At 44.3% G+C, this 19,302-nt stretch overlaps 1 protein-coding gene across 1 annotated transcript in view; it reads right to left on the bottom strand.

The window, feature by feature from the left end:
• Positions 1–19,302, bottom strand: part of LOC110536316 (adipocyte enhancer-binding protein 1) — a 31,936-nt gene that overhangs the window by 5,593 nt on the left and 7,041 nt on the right. Inside the window, exons 2-10 of the mRNA XM_036936231.1 lie at positions 15,604–15,804; positions 14,979–15,026; positions 14,324–14,824; positions 11,559–11,642; positions 8,200–8,277; positions 7,559–7,624; positions 5,115–5,192; positions 4,791–4,900; positions 8–147 (exon numbers count right to left, since the gene is read on the bottom strand). Coding sequence (XP_036792126.1) covers positions 8–147; positions 4,791–4,900; positions 5,115–5,192; positions 7,559–7,624; positions 8,200–8,277; positions 11,559–11,642; positions 14,324–14,824; positions 14,979–15,026; positions 15,604–15,804 — 1,306 coding nt within the window. The remainder of the gene's footprint in view (positions 1–7; positions 148–4,790; positions 4,901–5,114; positions 5,193–7,558; positions 7,625–8,199; positions 8,278–11,558; positions 11,643–14,323; positions 14,825–14,978; positions 15,027–15,603; positions 15,805–19,302) is intronic.

The raw sequence follows: 19,302 nt of genomic DNA on the forward strand, positions 1-19,302 counted from the left end.
GTCTTACTCATTGCGTGAGTCTCGTCCTTGTGTTATGATCCCAGTAAACTCTGTTACTCTGCGAGCGTCAATCTCAAACCAGTGAATGTTGTCCTCTTGGTTAGGACACCACGCCCCACCATGCATGTCGTCCTCATCCTCTGAAGCCTGGAAACCATACCGTTTTAGAGATTAGGGGATGAGGGGTTACCCTCAGGGTTAATGTGTGAGGGGTTACCCTCAGGGTTAATGTGTGAGGGGTTACCCTCAGGGTTAATGTGTGAGGAGTTACGCTCAGGGTTAATGTGTGAGTGGTTACCCTCAGGGTTAATGTGTGAGGGGTTACCCTCAGGGTTAATGTGTGAGGGGTTACCCTCAGGGTTAATGTGTGAGGAGTTACGCTCAGGGTTAATGTGTGAGTGGTTACCCTCAGGGTTAATGTGTGAGGGGTTACCCTCAGGGTTAATGTGTGAGTGGTTACCCTCAGGGTTAATGTGTGAGGGGCTACCCTCAAGGTTAGGGTTCATGTGTGAGGGTTTACCCCCAGGGTTCATGTGAGGTTTTACCCTCAGGGTTTGAGTTTGAGTTGATTTTTTATTTTTACAGAGACAGTGCACATTAATCAACGTTTCAGTAAAAGTGCCGGTTTTAGCCAGCCGGCTAATTTTCAACCGCAGTCCCTGGGCAGGTTATTAAAAACAATTACAATATAGACAATAGCAGCATAGAACAAGCAAGACATAGCATACAGACAGAGCAACATAGGACAAGCAAGACGCAGCATACAGACAGAGCAACATAGGACAAGCAAGACATAGCATACAGACAGAGCAACATAAGACAAGCAAGACGCAGCATACAGACAGAGCAACATAAAATAAAAAGCAGCAAGACAAAATTCATAAAAGCAACAAAGTGTTTCCACACCTCACAAGCTACAGACAACAGACAACATGGAAAGCGGCAACACACAGCTAGGGACCATGTTCACAAATCTGATTGACCTTTAGCCATGTCTTCAAGCATTTTGTGAAAGTGTGATATGTGGTGCAGTTATGTGTGTCTGATGGCAGTGTATTCCAGACATGGGAAGCTCTCACAGAGAATGCAGATTTACTAAAGGTGCTTTTCCTTAGGGGAACTATACAGTCACCTCTCATGGCAGACCTTGTGGATCTGCTGCCATATGTCTGGGTTTTCTGTTTAACAAAAATATTGAGTGGAGGGGGAGCCAGGCCATTAAGGATCTTGAGGGTTAGGGTTCATGTGTGAGGGGTTACCCTCAGGGTTCATGTGTGAGGGGTTACCATCAAGGTTAGGGTTCATGTGTGAGGGGTTACCCTCGGGGTTAATGTGTGAGGGGTTACCCTCGGGGTTAATGTGTGAGGGGTTACCCTCAGGGTTAATGTGTGAGGGGTTACCCTCAGGGTTAATGTGTGAGGGGTTACCCTCAGGGTTAATGTGTGAGGGGTTACCCTCAGGGTTAATGTGTGAGGGGTTACCCTCAGGGTTAATGTGTGAGGGGTTACCCTCAGGGTTAATGTGTGAGGGGTTACCCTCAGGGTTAATGTGTGAGGGGTTACCCTCTGGGTTAGGGTTCATGTGTGAGGGGCTACCCTCAGGGTTCATGTGTGAGAGGTTACCCTCAGGGTTAATGTGTGAGAGGTTACCCTCAGGGTTAATGTGTGAGGGGTTACCCTCAGGGTTCATGTGTGAGGGGTTACCCTCAGGGTTCATGTGTGAGGGGTTACCCTCAGGGTTCATGTGTGAGGGGTTACCCTCAGGGTTCATGTGTGAGGGGTTACCCTCAGGGTTCATGTGTGAGGGGTTACCCTCAGGGTTCATGTGTGAGGGGTTACCCTCGGGGTTAATGTGTGAGGGGTTACCCTCGGGGTTAATGTGTGAGGGGTTACCCTCGGGGTTAATGTGTGAGGGGTTACCCTCGGGGTTAATGTGTGAGGGGTTACCCTCGGGGTTAATGTGTGAGGGGTTACCCTTGGGGTTAATGTGTGAGGGGTTACCCTCGGGGTTAATGTGTGAGGGGTTACCCTCGGGGTTAATGTGTGAGGGGTTACCCTCGGGGTTAATGTGTGAGGGGTTACCCTCGGGGTTAATGTGTGAGGGGTTACCCTCGGGGTTAATGTGTGAGGGGTTACCCTCGGGGTTAATGTGTGAGGGGTTACCCTCGGGGTTAATGTGTGAGGGGTTACCCTCAGGGTTCATGTGTGAGGGGTTACCATCAAGGTTAGGGTTCATGTGTGAGGGGTTACCCTCGGGGTTAATGTGTGAGGGGTTACCCTCGGGGTTAATGTGTGAGGGGTTACCCTCAGGGTTAATGTGTGAGGGGTTACCCTCAGGGTTAATGTGTGAGGGGTTACCCTCAGGGTTAATGTGTGAGGGGTTACCCTCAGGGTTAATGTGTGAGGGGTTACCCTCAGGGTTAATGTGTGAGGGGTTACCCTCAGGGTTAATGTGTGAGGGGTTACCCTCAGGGTTAATGTGTGAGGGGTTACCCTCAGGGTTAATGTGTGAGGGGTTACCCTCAGGGTTAATGTGTGAGGGGTTACCCTCTGGGTTAGGGTTCATGTGTGAGGGGCTACCCTCAGGGTTCATGTGTGAGAGGTTACCCTCAGGGTTAATGTGTGAGAGGTTACCCTCAGGGTTAATGTGTGAGGGGTTACCCTCAGGGTTCATGTGTGAGGGGTTACCCTCAGGGTTCATGTGTGAGGGGTTACCCTCAGGGTTCATGTGTGAGGGGTTACCCTCAGGGTTCATGTGTGAGGGGTTACCCTCAGGGTTCATGTGTGAGGGGTTACCCTCAGGGTTCATGTGTGAGGGGTTACCCTCGGGGTTAATGTGTGAGGGGTTACCCTCGGGGTTAATGTGTGAGGGGTTACCCTCGGGGTTAATGTGTGAGGGGTTACCCTCGGGGTTAATGTGTGAGGGGTTACCCTCGGGGTTAATGTGTGAGGGGTTACCCTCGGGGTTAATGTGTGAGGGGTTACCCTCGGGGTTAATGTGTGAGGGGTTACCCTCGGGGTTAATGTGTGAGGGGTTACCCTCGGGGTTAATGTGTGAGGGGTTACCCTCGGGGTTAATGTGTGAGGGGTTACCCTCGGGGTTAATGTGTGAGGGGTTACCCTCGGGGTTAATGTGTGAGGGGTTACCCTCGGGGTTAATGTGTGAGGGGTTACCCTCAGGGTTCATGTGTGAGGGGTTACCCTCTGGGTTCATGTGTGAGGGGTTACCCTCGGGGTTAATGTGTGAGGGGTTACCCTCGGGGTTAATGTGTGAGGGGTTACCCTCGGGGTTAATGTGTGAGGGGTTACCCTCGGGGTTAGGGTTCATGTGTGAGAGGTTACCCTCGGGGTTAGGGTTCATGTGTGAGGTGTTACCCTCGGGGTTAGGGTTCATGTGTGAGAGGTTACCCTCGGGGTTAGGGTTCATGTGTGAGAGGTTACCCTCGGGGTTAGGGTTAATGTGTGAGAGGTTACCCTCAGGCTTAATGTGTGAGGGGTTACCCTCGGGGTTAGGGTTCATGTGTGAGAGGTTACCCTCGGGGTTAGGGTTCATGTGTGAGAGGTTACCCTCGGGGTTAGGGTTAATGTGTGAGGTGTTACCCTCGGGGTTAGGGTTCATGTGTGAGAGGTTACCCTCGGGGTTAGGGTTCATGTGTGAGAGGTTACCCTCGGGGTTAGGGTTCATGTGTGAGAGGTTACCCTCGTGGTTAGGGTTAATGTGTGAGAGGTTACCCTCAGGCTTAATGTGTGAGGGGTTACCCTCGGGGTTAGGGTTCATGTGTGAGAGGTTACCCTCGGGGTTAGGGTTCATGTGTGAGAGGTTACCCTCGGGGTTAATGTGTGAGGGGTTACCCTCGGGGTTAATGTGTGAGGGGTTACCCTCGGGGTTAATGTGTGAGGGGTTACCCTCGGGGTTAATGTGTGAGGGGTTACCCTCGGGGTTAATGTGTGAGGGGTTACCCTCGGGGTTAATGTGTGAGGGGTTACCCTCGGGGTTAGGGTTCATGTGTGAGAGGTTACCCTCGGGGTTAGGGTTCATGTGTGAGGTGTTACCCTCGGGGTTAGGGTTCATGTGTGAGAGGTTACCCTCGGGGTTAGGGTTCATGTGTGAGAGGTTACCCTCGGGGTTAGGGTTAATGTGTGAGAGGTTACCCTCAGGCTTAATGTGTGAGGGGTTACCCTCGGGGTTAGGGTTCATGTGTGAGAGGTTACCCTCGGGGTTAGGGTTCATGTGTGAGAGGTTACCCTCGGGGTTAGGGTTAATGTGTGAGGTGTTACCCTCGGGGTTAGGGTTCATGTGTGAGAGGTTACCCTCGGGGTTAGGGTTCATGTGTGAGAGGTTACCCTCGGGGTTAGGGTTCATGTGTGAGAGGTTACCCTCGTGGTTAGGGTTAATGTGTGAGAGGTTACCCTCAGGCTTAATGTGTGAGGGGTTACCCTCGGGGTTAGGGTTCATGTGTGAGAGGTTACCCTCGGGGTTAGGGTTCATGTGTGAGAGGTTACCCTCAGGGTTAATGTGTGAGGTGTTACCCTCAGGGTTAGGGTTAATGTGTGAGAGGTTACCCTCAGGGTTAATGTGTGAGGGGTTACCCTCAGGGTTCATGTGTGAGAGGTTACCCTCAGGGTTAATGTGTGAGGTGTTACCCTCAGGGTTAGGGTTAATGTGTGAGAGGTTACCCTCAGGGTTAATGTGTGAGGGGTTACCCTCAGGGTTAATGTGTGAGGGGTTACCCTCAGGGTTAGGGTTCATGTGTGAGGGCTTAGTGTGTATGGGTTAAGGATGAAGGTTACCTGCATGTTGAGCCGTGCCCTGCCCTGGCTGTAACGGTGGTGAGACATGGAGGAGGCCAGCAGCTGGTCTGATTCTATCCTGTGAGACTCCATACCCAGGGGAGGACACTCTGCCACCAGGGGAAAACATCTCAGTCACACACACTTCACAAACGTTCCTAACCACACTGGAAAACATCATAAGGTATGCTAATGGTTTCTGGAAACCGATTATCTCAAATAAATTGAAGTATTTAACTAGTCAGATTACAAAAATTGTGAATATGAAGATGACATGGAGATGATAAAGGTATTTTTGTAATTGGATGGTAGTAGTTGACTTACTTTTGGGCTCTTTGAATACGGGTGGTCTCTTCTTGACTTTTTCCCTATCTTCCTCCTCCCTCCTCTGCTGAGCTCTCTCTGTTAAAGAGCACCCATAGTCAATCACTAACTACCATTCCAGTAATCAATTGTGTGTGTGTGCGTGCGCGTATGAGCTCGTTAAGAGTGTTGGGCCAGTAACTTAAAGGTTGCTTCTTCGAATCCCAGAGCCAAAGAAGCAACCTTTCAGTTAGGTGAAAAATCTGCCCATGTGCCCTTCAGCAAGGCACATATCCCTAATTGCTCCTGTAAGTCTCTCTGGATAAGAGCGTCTGCTAAATAACTCAAATGAAAACGTGCCTGTGCGTGTCTGCGTGCCTGTACGTGCCTGCGTGTATGTGCGTGACTGCGTGCCTGTGCGTGACTGCGTGCCTGTGCGTGCCTGCGTGTATGTGCGTGCCTGCGTGTATGTGCGTGCCTGCGTGTATGTGCGTGCCTGCGTGTATGTGCATGCCTGCGTGTATGTGCGTGCCTGTGCGTGCCTGCGTGTATGTGCGTGTCTGTGCGTGTATGTGCGTGCCTGCGTGTATGTGGCCAAATGCAGTAACACCTCAGAGGACCCACATGCCTCTGGGTTCCTTTCTATCTCTCCAAATCCAGGAATTTGCTGAATAAATTCACATGAATTTTATTGTATTCAGTAAACCTAGAGACAGGCGTGCGCGCATGGGCTTTCACAGCATACTCCATAAAGTTGCAGACAGACAGACACACTGTACACACCTGTTTTATGACTGTTTCAGTTGAGCGATTTTAATCACAGACACTTTTAACCTCAAGGATCCTTAAAGATTATCTGTCATCCCTTTACTGGTTAATCCCACACTGAAAACGCACTATATCTGTCATCCCTTTATTGGCTATCCCACACTGAAAACACAGTATATCTGTCACCCCTTTACTGGTTAATCCCACACCCTAGCTATCCCACACTGAAAACACAGTATATCTGGCATCCCTTTACTGGTTAATCCCACACCCTGGATATCCCACACTGAAAACACAGTATATCTGGCATCCCTTTACTAGTTAATCCCACACCCTGGATATCCCACACTGAAAACACAGTATATCTGGCATCCCTTTACTGGTTAATCCCACACCCTGGATATCTCACACTGAAAACACAGTATATCTGTCATCCCTTTACTGGTTAATCCCACACCCTGGATATCCCATACTGAAAACACAGTATATCTGGCATCCCTTTACTGGTTAATCCCACACCCTGGATATCTCACACTGAAAACACAGTATATCTGTCATCCCTTTACTGGTTAATCCCACACCCTGGATATCCCACACTGAAAACACAGTATATCTGGCATCCCTTTACTGGTTAATCCCACACCCTGGATATCTCACACTGAAAACACAGTCTATCTGGCATCCCTTTACTGGTTAATCCCACACCCTGGATATCCCACACTGAAAACACAGTACATCTGGCATCCCTTTACTGGTTAATCCCACACCCTGGCTATCCCACACTGAAAACACAGTACATCTGGCATCCCTTTACTGGTTAATCCCACACCCTGGATATCCCACACAGACAAATGTTCCATATTATGATTATACAGTTCCTGTGGTTCTAACATGGTCACAGTGCACGAGGTACAGAAAGAGACCAGAACATGTGGCAACAGCTGTTGGTTAGATCTCCATCTCTGCCTTCCTTCTCTAACCGGGACTCTATGCTCCTCTGTTTCTATCCCTTATCTTGTTTTTTTCTCTCTTTTCATTCATCTTTCCTGTCAGTACTGTAACCTCTCTTGGCTGGCCCATCCCCCCCTCTTTCTTTGCTCCACTCCAGCTCATAAATAATTCAAACAGTACAGGTCACCACTATACCCCAGGCCTTTCTTCCCTGCCATCCTTCCTTCACAACACATTTATACGGTTGAGATTTGTCCTGTTCTGGAGAGAATTAACTTTTGTCCCTCGTCTGCAAGTCTTAGCAAGTGAAGCCCAGGCAGAGACTAACATCTGTGTTTTCGTTCTTTTGGCTTTTATTGGAACCATGAACCACATGGGACTGATAAACCTCCTGTACATGAATCTGTGAGTAACATGACATGTTCTATCTGTGTGTCATATGTTCTTCTGATTGTCTGAGAGCTTTGACAGTACAACGTTTGGCATTGCAGTGTTACTAAGTTTTACTTGTTGCAATGTGTGGTTGTTTTACCTCCCTTAATTGAATGCACTGATTGTTAGCCGCTCTGCATAAGAATTACCAATGATATTTAGTCTTACGGCTAAATGACCAAAATGTAAACGTAGTGTCAAATATTACTGTATGATGGGAAGTATCCACAACCTAGGACAGATGGACGGACAGATAGATCACAGTCATTCAGATCATAATGGAACAGACAGACAGACCACAGGTCAGATCATACCTCTGTCCTCTCTCTCCTTTTCTTTCCTTTGTCTTTCCCTCTCCTCCTCCTCCTCCTGTTTTTTTGCTGTAGTAAACAAAGGAGTGAAAAACTTCAATGGGTGAATCCATTTTCCCCACCTCCCCATGTTTCAGATGTGAAACATTCAAAAGGTTGCAGATAGAACACCAACAGCTGTCATGATTCCCTATTCTATCTGACAGATAATCCATCACAACAGGTGTGAACAAAGCATTCTTCAACTTTTTCCCCTCTTCCCTTTTTTCATGTTTGCCACATAACCATAAACATAAGTGTTTGAAGAAAGGATCAATTCCATTACTTAGCTTATTTTGCAGTTTGTAACTTCAGCTGGCAAAGTCTCGCTAAACCCAATTTTATGAAGAAGATAACAGACCATGTAATTGAAACAGTCTGACAATTCTACACGTCTCTTGTTCATTCTTGTGGGGAATGAAAGAGTGTAGGCCCATTACTTTGACTCTGTGGTAGCGGTCCAATTCTTTATTGTGTCTATCTAATCTTTAATTTACTGCAGGGTCCCAATGAAATGAAAAATATATTTATATTGGAGATTTGGCCATGGGTTAATGTTAGTTCATTTCGTGTGTGTGTGTGTGTGTGTCTGTGTGTGTACATACTCTCTCCACCACTATATCCATAGTCATACTCCTCGTACCATGGGCTTTCATAGGTAGGTGGTGGTGTAATAGAATCCTCTGTATCAGAGGGAGAAAACACAACGTTAGAACAGTCTTAGTATACTGTATCAGAGGGAGAAACACAACGTTAGAACAGTCTTAGTATACTGTATCAGAGGGATAAAACACAACGTTAGAACAGTCTTAGTATACTGTATCAGAGGGAGAAAACACAACGTTAGAACAGTCTTAGTATACTGTATCAGAGGGATAAAACACAACGTTAGAACAGTCTTAGTATACTGTATCAGAGGGATAAAACACAACGTTAGAACAGTCTTAGTATACTGTATCAGAGGGATAAAACACAACGTTAGAACAGTCTTAGTATACTGTATCAGAGGGATAAAACACAACGTTAGAACAGTCTTAGTATACTGTATCAGAGGGATAAAACACAACGTTAGAACAGTCTTAGTATACTGTATCAGAGGGATAAAACACAACGTTAGAACAGTCTTAGTATACTGTATCAGAGGGATAAAACACAACGTTAGAACAGTCTTAGTATACTGTATCAGAGGGATAAAACACTGTATCAGAGGGAGAAAACACAACGTTAGAACAGAGGGAGAAAACACAACGTTAGAACAGTCTTAGTATACTGTATCAGAGGGATAAAACACAACATTAGAACAGTCTTAGTATACTGTATCAGAGGGATAAAACACAACGTTAGAACAGTCTTAGTATACTGTATCAGAGGGATAAAACACAACGTTAGAACAGTCTTAGTATACTGTATCAGAGGGATAAAACACTGTATCAGAGGGAGAAAACACAACGTTAGAACAGTCTTAGTATACTGTATCAGAGGGATAAAACACAACGTTAGAACAGTCTTAGTATACTGTATCAGAGGGAGAAAACACAACGTTAGAACAGTCTTAGTATACTGTATCAGAGGGAGAAACACAACGTTAGAACAGTCTTAGTATACTGTATCAGAGGGATAAAACACAACGTTAGAACAGTCTTAGTATACTGTATCAGAGGGATAAAACACAACGTTAGAACAGTCTTAGTATACTGTATCAGAGGGATAAAACACAACGTTAGAACAGTCTTAGTATACTGTATCAGAGGGATAAAACACAACGTTAGAACAGTCTTAGTATACTGTATCAGAGGGATAAAACACTGTATCAGAGGGAGAAAACACAACGTTAGAACAGAGGGAGAAAACACAACGTTAGAACAGTCTTAGTATACTGTATCAGAGGGATAAAACACAACATTAGAACAGTCTTAGTATACTGTATCAGAGGGATAAAACACAACGTTAGAACAGTCTTAGTATACTGTATCAGAGGGATAAAACACAACGTTAGAACAGTCTTAGTATACTGTATCAGAGGGATAAAACACTGTATCAGAGGGAGAAAACACAACGTTAGAACAGTCTTAGTATACTGTATCAGAGGGATAAAACACAACGTTAGAACAGTCTTAGTATACTGTATCAGAGGGAGAAAACACAACGTTAGAACAGTCTTAGTATACTGTATCAGAGGGAGAAACACAACGTTAGAACAGTCTTAGTATACTGTATCAGAGGGATAAAACACAACGTTAGAACAGTCTTAGTATACTGTATCAGAGGGATAAAACACAACGTTAGAACAGTCTTAGTATACTGTATCAGAGGGATAAAACACAACGTTAGAACAGTCTTAGTATACTGTATCAGAGGGATAAAACACAACGTTAGAACAGTCTTAGTATACTGTATCAGAGGGAGAAAACACAACGTTAGAACAGTCTTAGTATACTGTATCAGAGGGAGAAAACACAACGTTAGAACAGTATACTGTATCAGAGGGATAAAACACAACGTTAGAACAGTCTTAGTATACTGTATCAGAGGGAGAAAACACAACGTTAGAACAGTATACTGTATCAGAGGGAGAAAACACAACGTTAGAACAGTATACTGTATCAGAGGGATAAAACACAACGTTAGAACAGTCTTAGTATACTGTATCAGAGGGATAAAACACAACGTTAGAACAGTCTTAGTATACTGTATCAGAGGGATAAAACACAACGTTAGAACAGTCTTAGTATACTGTATCAGAGGGATAAAACACTGTATCAGAGGGAGAAAACACAACGTTAGAACAGTATACTGTATCAGAGGGATAAAACACAACGTTAGAACAGTCTTAGTATACTGTATCAGAGGGATAAAACACAACATTAGAACAGTCTTAGTATACTGTATCAGAGGGATAAAACACAACGTTAGAACAGTCTTAGTATACTGTATCAGAGGGATAAAACACAACGTTAGAACAGTCTTAGTATACTGTATCAGAGGGAGAAACACAACGTTAGAACAGTCTTAGTATACTGTATCAGAGGGAGAAACACAACGTTAGAACAGTCTTAGTATACTGTAGCCTGGGTAACACATTGTTTCTGCATTGATTCAACAGGACTACCCCACTGGGCACAAACTGGTTGAATCAATGTTGTTTCCACGTCATTTCAGCAGTGGAAAGCTGATTGAATTTGCAAAAAGTCATCAATTTAAGAAATGTTGAGAATGTTTGCATTTTTTTCACTCAACTTTTAACCTACTATAAATCAAATTACATGGTTTTATTGATTTCACGTTGAATTAACGTTAGTTGGCAACTCATTCAAATGCAAATCAAAACTAGACGTTGAACTGATGCATGTGCACAGTGGGACATAACTGCCCTGGCAAAACAACAAGTTGACTCCAGCAGAAACCTGTTTGGTAGTACTGTTCTCTTTTTACTAAACAACATGACACAGACTCTCTTTGGTTTTATGTGTGCTTTCCAAAGCTCTCTGTAGCTACGGCTATTTAACTAAAGGCCTTGATAATGCAGTAATCTTCCAATACAGTGATGTTCAAATTTCTGCAGCCACAACAGACCAACGTAAAGCTAGTGTAACTCACTGCTTGTTATTTGCCTAGTTAAATGTTTAATTTACATTTACAAGGAATATAACAGAGCAACCATCTTGTGAAAGGCTTCTCGATCAAAAACAAAACCATGAAAAGCCTTTGATTGTGTGGAACTAAACTCTCACCCACTCACTCTCATTTAAAAGAACAGCTATGATCTAGCTAGCCTGATGTGATTCCCTGGAGTTAGAGGACGGTTGATCATATCCCACACTAAAACACGGGTTGTCTTTCATTCTTAGAAAGGAGGAACACCAGCATACATTGTGGCTCTCTAAGCAGTGACTGACTGACTGACTGACTGAGATACATTTACAGTATGTATTGATTGAGTCATTGATATAATTATGTAAGTTACCTGTGACAGCGTAGCTCAAGTCGTCTTTCTCTGTGGGGACGACCTCTTTACCGTCAGGGAAAGGAAGATTCTCGGGCACCTCATCTGTTATTGGAGAACAGAGAGAGTGAGAGTTAGAGAATGAGAGAGTGCGATAGTGAGTGAGAGAATGAGAGAGTAAGAGATTGAGAGAGCGAGATATTGAGAGCGAAAGAGAGAGTGAAAGCGTGAGAGAAAGAGAATGAAAAAGAGAAGAGAGAAAGAAAGGAGTGCAAGATTGAAGAGAGTGAGATAGAAGAGGAAGAAAGGAGGGAGATGGATGATGAAGTACGAGTAGAGCGCAAGAAGAGAAATGAGAACGGAGAGAGATGATGGAGTGATATGGTGAGAGAAATAGAGGATGAGAACAGAGAGAGACGATGGAGTGATATGGTGAGAGAAATAGAGGATGAGAACGGAGAGAGACGGTGGAGTGATATGGTGAGAGAAATAGAGGATGAGAACGGAGAGAGACGATGGAGTGATATGGTGAGAGAAATAGAGGATGAGAACGGAGAGAGACGGTGGAGTGATATGGTGAGAGAAATAGAGGATGAGAACGGAGAGAGACGATGGAGTGATATGGTGAGAGAAATAGAGGATGAGAACGGAGAGAGACGGTGGAGTGATATGGTGAGAGAAATAGAGGATGAGAACGGAGAGAGACGATGGAGTGATATGGTGAGAGAAATAGAGGATGAGAACGGAGAGAGACGATGGAGTGATATGGTGAGAGAAATAGAGGATGAGAACGGAGAGAGACGATGGAGTGATATGGTGAGAGAAATAGACGATGAGAACGGAGAGAGACGGTGGAGTGATATGGTGAGAGAAATAGAGGATGAGAACGGAGAGAGACGATGGAGTGATATGGTGAGAGAAATTGAGGATGAGAACGGAGAGAGACGGTGGAGTGATATGGTGAGAGAAATAGAGGATGAGAACGGAGAGAGACGATGGAGTGATATGGTGAGAGAAATAGAGGATGAGAACAGAGAGAGATGGTGGAGTGATATGGTGAGAGAAATAGAGGATGAGAACAGAGACGATGGAGTGATATGGTGAGAGAAATAGAGGATGAGAACGGAGAGAGACGATGGAGTGATATGGTGAGAGAAATAGAGGATGAGAACGGAGAGAGACGATGGAGTGATATGGTGAGAGAAATAGATGAGAACAGAGATGGTGGAGTGATATGGTGAGAAAAATAGAGGATGAGAACAGAGACGATGGAGTGATATGGTGAGAGAAATAGAGGATGAGAACGGAGAGAGACGATGGAGTGATATGGTGAGAGAAATAGAGGATGAGAACAGAGACGATGGAGTGATATGGTGAGAGAAATAGAGGATGAGAACAGAGACGATGGAGTGATATGGTGAGAGAAATAGAGGATGAGAACGGAGAGAGACGATGGAGTGATATGGTGAGAGAAATAGAGGATGAGAACGGAGAGAGACGATGGAGTGATATGGTGAGAGAAATAGATGAGAACAGAGATGGTGGAGTGATATGGTGAGAAAAATAGAGGATGAGAACAGAGACGATGGAGTGATATGGTGAGAGAAATAGAGGATGAGAACGGAGAGAGACGATGGAGTGATATGGTGAGAGAAATAGAGGATGAGAACAGAGACGATGGAGTGATATGGTGAGAGAAATAGAGGATGAGAACGGAGAGAGACGATGGAGTGATATGGTGAGAGAAATAGAGGATGAGAACGGAGAGAGACGATGGAGTGATATGGTGAGAGAAATAGAGGATGAGAACAGAGATGGTGGAGTGATATGGTGAGAAAAATAGAGGATGAGAACGGAGAGAGATGGTGGAGTGATATGGTGATAGAAATAGAGGATGAGAACGGAGAGAGATGGTGGAGTGATATGGTGAGAGAAATAGAGGATGAGAACGGAGAGAGACGGTGGAGTGATATGGTGAGAGAAATAGAGGATGAGAACGGAGAGAGACGATGGAGTGATATGGTGAGAGAAATAGAGGATGAGAACGGAGAGAGATAGTGGAGTGATATGGTGAGAAAAATAGAGGATGAGAACGGAGAGAGATGGTGGAGTGATATGGTGAGAGAAATAGAGAGGTATTGGAGAGTAAGATACTGTAGGAGTGGAAATATGGAGCAATGGTAGAGTAAAACAGTAGTGGAAATATGGACACAGTAACGTAATGAAAACTTGTAACTTTCACACAAAGTACAGAAGAGCTGAGCTTAGCTATGAATGTCACTGACAGACCTTCATATGAGATGATCTTTCCATCATCTGATTAAAACTCATTGGTTAAAGCAGCATTTCTCAAACTCGGTACTCTGGACTCCAAGGGGTGGAAGTTTTGGTTTTTGCCCTAATACTACACAGCTGATTCAAATGATCAAAGCTGGATGATTAGTTTATTTTAATTAGCTGCGTAGTGCTGGGGCAAAAACCAAAACGTGCTCACCTTGGGGTCCCGAGGACCGAGTTTGGGAAACCCTGGGTTAAAGACTCCAGGTGGTTTGATGTAGAGAGGAGCTGGAGAAGAAATGTACAAGTCCAAATAGTTCAGTATGTGCTGTTTTAAACTTATAAACGAATAGCTAGTATGTAAAATACTTTACTAACTACTTGGAAATTACTATTCAAGTTATTTCAAAATGACATTTTACAGTTGTTGGTACCTTTATCCCATTCATCCATTCATTCAGTCAGTCAGTCATTGTCAGTCATTTTAGGAAACTGAGGTTTAAACATACATTTGGCTTCCCAGTAGTCTTCATCTCCCGTGTCCACCTCTCCATCCACCACAAGAGGGGGGGGTGTGGCCGTCGGGTCCTCTCCCGTCCAATAGTCATCTTCTGGGTCGACCACTGGGCCTGCAGGCTCCTCCTCCTCTCCCTTCCAGTAGTCATCCTCTGAGTCAGTCTCTGGGGTGGCTGGCTTATCATCATCAGGGTTCCAGTACTCATCCTCTGAGTCAGTCTCTGGGGTGGCTGGCTTATCATCATCAGGGTTCCAGTACTCATCCTCTGATTTCGTCTCTGGGGTGGCTGGCTTATCATCATCAGGGTTCCAGTACTCATCCTCTGAGTCAGTCTCTGGTGTGGCTGGCTTATCATCATCAGGGTTCCAGTACTCATCCTCTGAGTCAGTCTCTGGGGTGGCTGGCTTATCATCATCAGGGTTCCAGTAGTCATCCTCTGAGTCAGTCTCTGGGGTGGCTGGCTTATCATCATCAGGGTTCCAGTAGTCATCCTCTGTCAGAGGGACACAGGACAGTAGATGTAACATTATTATTGTGGAGAAAATCTATATACTTTTCAATGGTACAAATAAGATCAACATTTTGATTGGTATTAGAACACTGAGGCACCAGCTACAGAGAAATTATGTGAAAACATCTGCACTCACCTCTGTCTAAATAGGGGAAGTCTGGGTAGGGGTCAGGTTCTGTGGGCGCTTCAGAGGGAACAGAGAGCACCGTCTTACAAACAACTTAGCACTCACAAATTACAAATCATTGTATAGCTAATTTATCAATTCTAGTCTGTCTTAAAGAACCAGTGAGGTCAAAAATGAGATTTTCTGTGTTTCATATATACAGTATTTACACACTATGAAGTTGGAATAATACGGTGAAATTGTAAAAATTACAATAATACCCTTTAGCGTTAGAGCTGTTTATAAAGAGCCTGAAATTTTTGCCTGTTTAGGTGGGATGGAGTTTTGGCTTGCCTGGTGACATCACCAGGCTGCAATTAGTTAATAAACCAATAAGAGTTCCAAACCTCTCTGCCAATAACAGCTAATCGTCAGTTTTCCCCTCTCCACTCAGAACACTCCCAGGCAGTCCTAGCAAAATTCTTGCTTGAGAAATTGCTCTTTACTAAGAAGCTGTTTTTTGTTTATTTTTTTTTACAATTTTAATTGAAAATAATCACAGTAAGGTACTTAATTGTTACCCAGAAATGATTTGATACTGAGATGAAAACAGCTGCATTGGACCTTTAACTAGAGTGGTGTGTAACTAAATTACCTGGCTCTGTGTACACCTCTGTGGTAGTGGTCGGTGGTAGTGTGGTAGTGGTCGGTGGTGGAGTTGTTGGTGCTTTGCCGCGGCGGCCTCCCTTGTCCTTCAGCTTTTTGTCTGCTTTAGACTCCTTGTTCTTCTTGTCCTTCTTACCCTTTTTTTTCTTCCCTTTGCCCTCCTCCTCCTCTGGGGCTCTCCTGACCCGGGCTTGGAGATGGACGAAGAAGCAAAGGAAAGTGAATAAACTCGATCATGTTGACCCCTGAGGTCCCAATATGAATCCTTACAGCTCCTACCAGATATGTATATCGCTCTGGATGAAAGCGTCTGCTAAATTACTCAACTGTAAATGTTGAAATTGATAGGACAATATGGCATTCAAACAACGGCTATAAATCAACACCAACTTTCTGCAATTGAAACAGAATGATGAGAGAGCAAGGGACGGAGAGAGAGAGACAGACAGAAATACAGATCCCGGTCCAGACGTGTACCAGGAAGTGGGTCTGCCAGACAACATCACTAGCAGGGGGCACAGCTGAGCTAACGTCTGGCAGACAGGCTGTGAATGTGTGTGTGGCGGGGGGAGATGACGGTGTCCTGTGCAGAAGAAAGCCTCCTCTGTTCTATCTACAAAAAAGGTTTGGGGTAGTTTCCCCTTTTTTCCCCCAATTTCGTGATATCCAATTGGTAGTTAGTCTTGTCCCATCACTGAAACTCCCCTACTGACTCGGGCGAGGCAAAGGTCGAGAGCCATGCGTCCTCTGAAACACGACCCTGCCAAGCCGCACTGCTTCTTGACACGTTGCTCACTTAACCCGGAAGCCAGCCGCACCAATGTGTCGGAGGAATCACCATCCAGTTGGCGACCAAAGTCAGTTTGGAGTCGCTAGAGCATGATAAGACAAGGAAATCCCGGCCAGCCAAACCCTCCCCTAACCCAGACAACGCTGGGCCAAGTGTGCTCTGCTTCATGGGTCTCCCAGTCATGGCCAGTTGTGACACAGCCTGGGATCGAACCCAGGTCTGTAGTGACACCTCAAACACTGCAATGCAGTTCCTTAGACTGCTGCGCCACTCGGGAGGCCCGGGACACACAAACACATACACGTACACACAGACAAACCTCAAGAAGAGGAACTATAGCGACATCATCATACTCATGGTCAAGGAGATCTGGGCTTATCTAAGTGTTACCACATGATGTCCCATTTGAATATTCCAAAATCACATAGTAGGACTGTAGGTTTCTATTTGATGTGGAATGGATAATGAAGCTGTTCTTCTTTCTGGCCTTTCCTCTGAATGAACATATTTTTGTATGTTATGAATAATATGTGGATGTAATTATCCTCTTGTGCTGCTTATGGTTCTGCCTCAATCGCCACTGGAAGGCATTGTATTGTATGGTAATGTAATGTAACATTTTGGGAAGCAAAAAGTTGTGTAAATCCAGAAGTCAGTGGAGCCTCATTGGCATTTCACTATCTCTCTTCATGGCTGTCTGAATATCTGTGCCAGTGACATAACTGTGGAACGGAGGCTATGTCTTCATGGAAAATATTCCTCCATTAGTAAACCCAGTCAAACTGTAATGACATGCTGTTAGGGCATTATCAACATTGTCCTGTCTGACTCTGTGTGGTTGGTAATTCTCATATCTTCTCAATGGTGGACAAATAGGTATAACAGTAGTAGCAACTATCCCATAGCACACTACAAACTATGTAACAATGTCTACCTACTGTACAACATACACTGAACAAAAAAATGGACGCAACATGTTAAGTGTTTGTTTCATGAGCTGAATTTTTTTTTCCATACGCACAAAAAGCTTATTTCTCTAAAATGTTGTGCACAAATTTGTTTACGTCCTTGCTAGTAAGCAATTCTCCTTGCCAAGATAATCCATCCATATGGCATATTAAGCTGATTAAACAGCATGATCACTACACAGGTGTAACTTGTGCTGGGGACAATAAAAGGCCACTCTAAAAAAAATTTAACCTAACAATAAAAATTGAAATTTTAACCCATGTTAACTGCCTTGTTCAGTGGTAGAAGAACAGATTTTTTACCTTGTCTGCTTGGGATCCGATCTTGCAATCTTTCAGTTACTAGTCCAACACTCTAACCACTAGGCTACCTGCCGACCCAGTTTTGTCACACACCACTATGACACAGATGTCTCAAGTTTTGCGAGAGCGTGCAATTGGCATGCAGACTGCAGGAATGTCCACCAGAGCTTTTGCCAGAGACTTGAATGTTAATGTCTCTACCATAAGCCACCTCCAACGTTGTTTTAGAGAATTTGGCAGTGTCCGACTGCAGACCACGTATTCCCAGGGCCGGTCCCGGCCATTCTGCCGCCCTAGGCAAGCCTAAAGAACTTGCCTTCCCATGCAAAACTAGAACAGTCCCAGTAAACAAAATAACATTGAAAAGACATCTAAAATAGTATTTTCCAGACATTGAAGTTAGGTTCAAGTTACGTTCTGAATGAAAGGTGAAAATGTGTTTTTTTCTGGACATTGAAAATATGCATTTTCCAGACGTTGAAATCAACAGAATTTTTGGTTCTGAATAAAAGTTGAAAAAACATCATTTAGAAACGTCTATGTTTGGACCAAATCAAGGCCGGTCCAGACAGGACCAAATCTGAACCAAACATAGACGTCTATGTTTGGGCCAAATCAATGCCGGTCGATACCAGACAAAATGTGAACCAACGTCCATGGACATGGAATGCAAGGCCAGTCTGGATTGCACCAAAAAAAGACATCCAGTCCGGACAGAGCAACAACAAAAAGACATCCAGTATCGTGTCCAGTCGCTTATTTGCTACTTACATGCGGTAATAATAAAAAGGAGTGTAATAGCCTACAGTTTTCTTGACATTTTGTTTTAATTATTGTGAATGGGTTATGTTTTACCCTGGCTGTATCTGCTACATGATTCATGTTAGATTATTTTGGGGACGGAATGTTGGTTGCGCGCCGCAGCGATGCTTCTCTCCAACAGAGAGACGAGCTGGGAATAAACAATCAAAATATTTTGCAGCCTTGCCTTTGACAAAGTGGGAGCTGCTTATCACAGGGCGGCATCAGCGCTCACCTAAAAAGCCCATATGCCACTGTTTAAGAGAAATTGACATTGTTTTTGGGCAGAATTATGTGAGATTTAATGTGTTGTTGGAAGTGCATCTTTATCAATTTAGTTCAGAAAATGATACCCTCGTCAATGTGCCGCCACAGGCCGCAGACTAAATCTGCCAAATGAGCGGGCTGGCCCTGTGTATTCCCAGTCATGTGAAATCTATAGATTTATTTCAATTGACTGATTTCCTTATATGAACTGTAACTCAGTAAAATCTTCAAAATTGAGGCATGTTGCATTTTATATTTTTCTTCAGTGTGGTTACACAGTACCTACTAACTAATATAATTGCCATATAAATACATGGTTTTAGTGCAACCTAATTGGGAAATTGGTCTGATTCAACCAACAGATGTGTGTGCTGAAGTTTACTAGATTTTAAGCTGTGAAACTCAGAAACAAATGTACTTTATGATTAAAACTTCATCATCATCTCTGTCTCAGAGGGTGATTCCTTCCACTGTAGAGTGGGGTTCTGTGGTCACTGTTCACCCATGATTACAGCACAATCAGTGGAAAAGAAAAGTTGACTGTACAAATCTGTTTGCA

This window comes from Oncorhynchus mykiss, chromosome 11 (assembly GCF_013265735.2).
Source record: "Oncorhynchus mykiss isolate Arlee chromosome 11, USDA_OmykA_1.1, whole genome shotgun sequence".
NCBI lineage: Eukaryota > Metazoa > Chordata > Actinopteri > Salmoniformes > Salmonidae > Oncorhynchus > Oncorhynchus mykiss.